General features: G+C 45.8%; 1 protein-coding gene across 1 annotated transcript; it reads left to right on the top strand.

Moving 5' to 3' along the window:
• Positions 1–5,930: 5,930 nt before the first annotated feature.
• MPC1L (mitochondrial pyruvate carrier 1 like) lies at positions 5,931–6,370 on the top strand. The gene has a single exon (XM_036103660.2). It carries the CDS (start codon positions 5,933–5,935, stop codon positions 6,368–6,370), a length of 438 nt encoding a protein of 145 aa, XP_035959553.2. The 5' UTR covers positions 5,931–5,932.
• Positions 6,371–8,226: the final 1,856 nt, after the last annotated feature.

Below are 8,226 nucleotides of genomic sequence, written 5' to 3'. Positions count from 1 at the left end.
GGTCTTACGGGTTAACTTGCTTCAGGTTAACACGCTCCTGGCTTGCTGACCTAAGACCTCTGTTTTGTTTTTTTTGTTTGTTTGTTTTTAAGATACTACCCATTTATTTGACAGAGAGGGAGAGCCCAAGCAGGGGAAGTGGCAGACAGAGGGAGAGGGAGAAGCAGGCTCCCCACAGAGCAGGGGAGCCCGATGTGGGACTCAATCCCAGGACCCCGGGACCACGACCCGAGCCGAAGGCAGTCGCTCAACCAACTGAGCCACCCAGGCGCCCCGACCTAAGGCCTTTGATCTGTCACAGAACTAATTTACTTTCTTTGATTTACAGACCACTGGACTTGGGGAGTGGAGGACCAGAACTTTCCCAGACCACAGAGGCCAGCAAGTCTATTTGAGGCTGCCTCAACTTTCTGATTAGCTAAAACATCCTTTAGCAAAATGTTTTCCTCTTTTTAAGGTCACATAAATGACTTTACTGACCTCCCTCTGCATCTGTAGACGCTGCGCCTTTGCAGAAAGAACAGAGTATTCCTGCACAGCCCCCAAAGGACCAAGGAACCAGACCTTCTTGCACAACCCCTTCCCCCACCCCCTGGGGCACCAAGGAACGTCTAGAACTTCCTGCACAACCTCCGAGCACCGAGAGAACTCTGTAGCTGGCATCATGGAGTCTGCATGTAATCAAGCAATGTCACACAGAATGGGAGAAGATATTTGCCAATGACATATCAGATAAAGGGCTAGTATCCAAAATCTATAAAGAACTTCTCAAACTCAACACCCAAGGAACAAATAATCCAATCAAGAAATGGGCAGAAGACATGAACAGACATTCCTGCAAAGACGACATCCAAACAGCCAATAGACATGAAAAAGTGTTCAACATCACTCGGCAACAGGGAAATATAAATCAAAACCTCAATGAGATACCACCTCACACCAGTCAGAATGGCTAAAATTTACAAGTCAGGAAACAACAGATGTCGGCGAGGAAAGGGGAACCCTCCTACACTGTTGGTGGGAATGCAAGCTGGTGCAGCCACTCTGGAAAACAGTATGGAGGTTCCTCAAAAAGTTGAAAATAGAGCTGCCCTATGACGCAGCAATTGCACTACTGGGTATTTACCCCAAAGATATAAATGTAGTGATCCGAAGGGGCACCTGCACCCCAATGTTTACAGCAGCAATGTCCACAATAGCCAAACTATGGAAAGAGCCCAGTTGTCCATCGACAGATGAATGGATAAAGAAGATGTGGTATATATATACAATGGAATATTATGGAGCCACCAAAAAAATGAAATCTTACCATTTGCAAAAACATGGATGGAACTAAAGGGTATTATGCTAAGCAAAATAAGTCAATCAGAGACAAGTATCATATGATCTCACTGATATGAGGAATTTGAGAAACAAGGCAGAGGATCATAGGGGAAGGGAGAGAAAAATGAAACAAGAAACCAGAGAGGGAGACAAACCATAAGAGACTCTTAATCTCAGGAAACAAACTGAGGGTTGCTGGAGTGGAGGGGGGTGGGAGGGATGGAGTGGCTGGGGGATGGACATTGGGGAGGGTTTGTTGTGGTGAGCGCTGTGAATTCTGTAAGACTGATGAATCACAGACCTGTACCCCTGAAACAAATAATACATTACATGTTAATTAAAAAAAAAAAAAGAAAGGCGCCTTGGTGGCTCAGGCGGTTAAACGTCTGCCTTCTGCTCAGGTCATGATCCCAGGGTCCTGGGGTCGAGTCCCGCATCGGGCTCCCTGCTCAGCGGGAAGCCTGCTTCTCCCTCTCCTCCTGCCTGCCGCTCCCTCTCCTCCTGCCTGCCGCTCCCTCTGCTTGTGCTCTGTCAAATAAATAAATAAAAACTTAAAAAAAAAAAAAAGTCACAGACCATTGCACTCCCTTAACTGATTAAACCCCTTTAAAAATCTCTGGGCCAGGCAGAAACCTTGGAGTTGGCTTTTGGACAAGAGTCTGCCTTCTCCCCAGGTGGCCGGCCACCTGAATAAAGTTCATATCCCTTTCCAATCAACACTCGTCTCTTGAGTACTGGCCTTTCAAGCAGTGGGCGGCCGAGCTTGGGTTCGGTAACATTACTTATGTTCTCTAATCCTAAAACTCTTTTGTCACCATCTTTGCCTCAGTCAGGTAGGATTCTCTATAGCTTTGCTCATTCCTAGCTCTGTATACTTCCTTCAGTTTCTCTTCAAGTGCTAGCCAAGCTCCATGACAATGCCTTACCCTCCAATGGGGCTGTTCATTTCAACTCTAACGACCAACAAATATCTACGAGGCACAAACCTTATACAAAGACTGTATTCAGCCTGCATCTACCAGCCTGGAACCGACCAGGAAAGTCACACATTGTCTGTACCTCCATTTCTCTAGCTGTAAAATGCCCCACTGAAAGGCAGACCTTGTCATGTTCAACTTGGACCATGTCCAGTCAGCCCATTTGAAAAAGGCTCATGGGGAAAAGGAACAGTTTCTTCAGTGATATTTTCCCTGGTCTTTCCAACATAGTTGGAAAGACAGAAACACATCAGATGTTAAAGTGATTTGTGCATGGGATGCCTGGGTGGCTCAGTCAGTTAAGCATCTGCCTTCTGCTCAGGTCATGATCCCGGGGTCCTGGGATTGAGCCCTGCATCAGGCTCTCTGCCCAGCGGGGAGCCTGCTTCTCCCTCTCCCTCTGCCTGCCACTCCCCCTGCTTGTGCTCGTGCGCTCTGTCAAATAAATTAAAATTAAATTAAAAAAAATAAAGTGATTTGTGCAGAGGACTGATGGGAGAAATAGGAAACCTTAATCCCGGTCTACTGCAAATTCACTGTGTCACCATGGCAAAAGACATGATGTCCTAAGGCTTCATGCCTTATTTGTAAAATGAGGGGGTTGGAGTGGATGACAATAATGATGATAGAAATGTACGGAGCACTTATATACCAGGCCCTATACTAAGCACTGAATAAGGATTAACACACTGAAATCTCACAATACTGCTGTGAGGTAGGGGCCACTATCCCCATTTTACAGATAATCCGTGAGATCCTTTCAACTCCAATGGTCTAGAATTATGTGATTTCAAGTTAAGTAATAAGGTAAACTGTGTTTTCCAAAGGTGGCCACAATATTTCCCATCCCACATGCTCTTCTTAAAGTGGGACTCTGATACTCCTGCCTTTGAGAGGTGGGTCTATGTCCTCTCTCATTGAATTTGGGTGGGCGTGTGACTGGAGAAAGCGATGTTATGTGACTTCTGAGGCCAGATCACAGAAGTCAGTCTAGCTAATACTGGTTTCGTATTGCGGCACAACAGATTACCCACAAACTTAGTGGCTTATACCCACTAATTAGCTTAGTCCATAGGTCAGAATTCTAGGCACAGCATGGCTGGGTTCTCTGCTCAGGGTCTCACAAGGATGAATTAAAGGGGTTGGCTGGACTGAGTTCTCAGACAGTATAGGGGAAAATCCACTTCCAAGCTCCCAGCGTTGTTGGCAGAATTCAGTTCTTTGTGGTTGCAGGACTTGAGGTCTGCCTCTCCTTGCTGTCAGCGGGGGCTGCACTCAGCTCCTAAAGGTTACCCAAATTCCTTGCTAACATGGCCACCTCCACCCTCAAAGCCACTGTAGATAATCTCCCTCACATCAAATCCCTCTCACACTTCAAATCTCTGACATCCTCTGTCTCTGACTTCTAGAATGGACCCAGATTAAAATGGCTCAAGTGATTAGATCAGGCTCACGTGCAAAATCTCCCTATCTTAAGGTCAACTGATTTGGGACCTTACTTACACCTGCAAAATCCCTTTTGTCATATAATCATGGGAGTGAAATCTAATCATATTCATAGGTTCCACCCAACTCAAGGGGAGATATGCCCAGGCAAGGATCACTGGGGTAAAATTCTGCCTACCACATAGCTTCTATTTGATTTTCCTGTTATGCTTATTTTTGGAGCTCGGCATCCATACTGTGAGGAAGTATAAGCAGTTTGTGGAAAGGAACTGAGGCCTCCCAGCCAACAGTCCCAGCTGAGCTCCTAACCAACACCGAGTATTAACTTGCTAGCCATGTTAGTGAGCCATTTTGAAAGCGGATCTTCCAGCCCTAAACTGAGCTGCCTCAGCTGGTGATAAGGACAGCTATTGAGTCCCACCCAAGCTGCAAATTTGTGAATAAAATAAGGGACTGTTGTTGTAAGCCACTAAGCTGTAGGGTAATTTATTACACAGCGATAGGTAATCAAAATGAAGTAACAACCCAAGTGAGATGATCTACAAGTACTGAAAGTTTTTTTGCAGACAGGAGTGGTAACTGACCTTTCTTTTAGGACACTGGAGCATCGAGCATCTGACAGTGTAGGCCTAAAATGTCTTTCAATTCATGGTTGCTGATTTATTAATCCAAACTTATACTGAACTAATTTACACTAGTATACCACTCATCCATATTTGGAAGCCCAGCATTTTAAAAAAGTTATCTAAAAATCATGCTGTTTTCCTTCTGAGCAATGATTATACTATATATTTTAAGCTACATCTGTGAAATATTTGGGATGTAAATAAAGATAATGAATGTATTAATTTTTAAAGATACCATGGTCTTGTTTATAAATCACTGAAGTATTAGTATCTCAACGTATGAAAACTACTTTTCAATAGTTATTATTTTCAATTAGAAAAATAGAAAACATTTAGAAAATAATCATCAGTTTTGTCATTAAGAATTTTCATCAATGGATATTAACTATTAGGTGAAAGACTGTTGGAGTAGAACTTCCATACACTCTCAAAGAGGCTCCCCTTGGATTATTTGTTGATTACAGAGGGGAGAAACCTGGCAGACAAATCCTTAAGCAAATAATCAAACTTAATATCACCAATGATGGAACAAAGTGACATCATGTGCCTTCCACTGTAATGCACTAAGGACACACCATCACATGTGTAGTATTCTTGACCCAAAATGTTTAGTCTAATTATGAGAAAACATATAAATCCAAATTAAGGATATTCTGAAAAACCACTGATTTGTACTCTTCAAAAATGTCAATGTCATGGAAGAAAAAACGCTGGGAACTCCTCTAGATTAAGGGAGATTAATCTAAAAGAGGTAACTAAATGTGAATCTTGACTGGATCTCCCCTCTCCAACAAAAAAGAAAAAAAAAACAGCCACAAAACCGTAAAATTTAAGTATGCACTGCATATTAAATAGCACTGTACATAATGTTAAGTATCTGAGTGGATTATTGTACTGTGGTTAAGTAGGAGAATGTCCTTGTTGAGAGCCAGATGCGGAAATGTTTATGGGTGAAATGTCACTATATCTGCAACACTCAGGCAAATTGTGTAAGGACTAAAACTCTGTACCCGGTTGAAGGATTTTGTATCAACATCTAGTCAACACTGCCCACAGACTGGGCAGAACAGGCAAATTTTCCCTTTGGATAGTTGAGGAGAAGCACACAGCTGGACACTCACCTCCCTGGGTGGCGCGTGGAGCCCTGAGAGTTTTACGGTGGTCACAGCCCAATGGCGAGCGAAGGACAAGGCTGTGGTCTCACCCTTGCCAGAGAAATAGACACGCACGCACACAGGAGAGCATTCGTGCTCTGCACACTTTACGGCTATCCTGCTCAGGCGTGAGGGTGAAGCCACGCCTCTTGCCCCCAAAGGCGTCCTTGACAGCGGCACGTGCCTGTCCGACACACTTTACGGCAGTCACGCAAAGGCGCGGGGGCGTGGCTATACCTCCCGCGCCCACAGGCACGCACGACATCCACACGTGCAGTGTGGAGCACTTTCTGGCAGCCACGCGAAGGCGCGAGGTCACAGGCCCACGCTGCGCGGGGTAGGCTCTGCGTCCTACGTCATCGGGGGCTGGCTGTTATTTCGTTGGTGCTCTCACGGCTCGGCCATCATGGCGATGGTGGCGGCACTGTGGCGGAGGGCGATGGACTACATGAAGACCAAGGAGTTCCGGGAATACCTGACCAGCACGCACTTCTGGGGTCCTGTGGCCAACTGCGGCCTACCGGTGGCTGCCTTTAAGGACATGAACGAACCGCCTGACATCATCAGTGGCCGTATGACAACAGCGCTCATCTTCTACTCGATGGCCTTCATGCGTTTCGCCTATCGAGTACAGCCTCGAAACTTGTTGCTGTTGGCGTGCCACAGCACCAACGTGGTGGCGCAGAGTGTGCAGCTGAGCCGCTACCTGAATCACCACTACGGCGGGGACGCCGCGCCGGCTGCTGATATCGCCGCCACCGAGGCCGCCACCGAGGCCGCCACCACCGGTCCCACCAGCGATTCTGTGGCTGTTTGCTGCTTTGAGGATGACGATTCCTGCTAGGCAGCCGCCTGCACCAACCCGTGGTCCCCGAAACGTGGCTGAGAGGGCCCGATCGAATCTTTGCAGCTTGCAAGCACTGAACTGTTCTCCCTGAAGAAGACACCAGGGAAGTTTGGTTTTGACTCTAATAAAACAGTGCGAGTCCGATTGAAACCTGCAGTTTGGTTAATAAAAAGTAGAAAATAGCACAGAACAGAAAGTGTTGAGTGTTGTTTATTTCGTGATCTGGAAATAAAATGTTCTTTGGGTGAGGGTAGATTGGCTGGTCTTCCTCTTCATGGGACCCTCACCTGGAGGGTTAGTTTTTTACAGGGGGAGGAAAACCGAATGAAAAGTGCTCTGAGATGGTGTTTTGTTCCTTGTTTCGGGTGTCCAGGCCAAATAACGCTGCTTGGTAGCATAAATGATTTTTAAAACTTGGTACGGGCATTAATCTCTTCACAGCAAAAATAAGTTGGGGGTTATTGCTACTGAGGGAAATACTTCTAAGTGGGTTTAAATGAATTCAGTGAAAAACCAGTTTAGGCTTTTAAAAAGTACTTATTAAGAGAACCTAGAATCTCTTGGTGATTGGACAGCAATTATAGAATCTACCATGGAAACAGGATAAATAAGTCTGAGGTTAGTTGCTGTCAACCCTGGATTCTAGGTAAACAAAATAAAAACGACAAAATCACAATCCTTTCCTCTTTTCTTCATGCCTAAAAATTTGGGAAATGGCAGTTGGTAAAACTGGTAAGCCTATTGCCCTGTGTTGAATGCTAGCTAGGGTTGGGGGTAAGGGTCAGTGGTCAACATTATTAGCCCACAGTGTCCCCCTAGGAATCCTATGGGTGCTAAGGACTTGTCTTAAACCAGGTTGCATGAGGTGGGGAAAGAGAAGGGTGGGGCTGTGGGTGTAAGGCCATTGTCTCTGCAGCAGAGGCTACCCTCTAGGATTTGACCCCAGATTTCCTGCCTCTGAAGGATGCAGGAAGTTCTAGAGTGGTTTATTGGGTGAAGAGTGCTTAAACCCTGCTTTTGTTAAAGATTTTGAATGCAAAGAGGGGCCCCTGGGTGGCGCAGTTGGTTAAGCATCTGACTTAGTTTGGGCTCAGGTTGTGATCTCAGGGTCTTAAGATAGAGTCAGTCCCTCACCGGGCTCCAAGCTCAGCAAGGAGTCTGCTAAAGTTTCTCTCTTCCTCTCCCTTTGCCCCTCCCCACGCTCACTCACTCTATCTCTAAAACAAATCTTTAAAAAAAAAAAAAAGATTTCAAATGCAAAGAAATTGAACACAACTCTCTGAAAGGTTCTGAAGACAATCAGGTCTTGGATAAGACAGGCACAACGTTAGTGGAACTCTGGAAGATTCCCCTTTATCTTTTTTTTTTTTTTTTTAAGATTTTATTTATTTGACACAGAGAGAGATAGCGAGAGCAGGAACACAAGCAGGGGGAGTGGGAGAGGGAGAAGCAGGCTTCCTGCCCAGCAGGGAGCCTGATGTGGGGCTCGATCCCAGGGTCGGGGGATCGTGACCTGAGCCAAAAGCAGATGCTTAACGACTGAGCCACCCAGGCGCCCCTCCCCTTATCTTCTATGGCACCTAAGCAGTAGTCCTCTTTGTAGGCAGTTTCTGCATTTTACATTCTGCATACGGGGGAGAAAAACTCTGGAAAACTACTGTGTATTAGTTATCTATTCCCATGGAATAAGTCACCCCAAAACTTAGTGTAAAACAACAAATACTATCTCACACAATTTGAGGGTCAGGAATCTGGGAGTGGCTTAGCGGGGTGCTTCTGGCTCAGGGTTTCAGCTGTCCGCTGGGGCTGCAGTCTCTGGACTTGCCTGCGGTAAGCTCACTCACACAGTTGTT

Source organism: Halichoerus grypus, chromosome X, assembly GCF_964656455.1.
Source record: "Halichoerus grypus chromosome X, mHalGry1.hap1.1, whole genome shotgun sequence".
NCBI lineage: Eukaryota > Metazoa > Chordata > Mammalia > Carnivora > Phocidae > Halichoerus > Halichoerus grypus.
The sequence above is the reverse complement of the archived record's forward strand: the minus strand, read 5'-3'. Positions and strand labels throughout refer to the sequence as shown.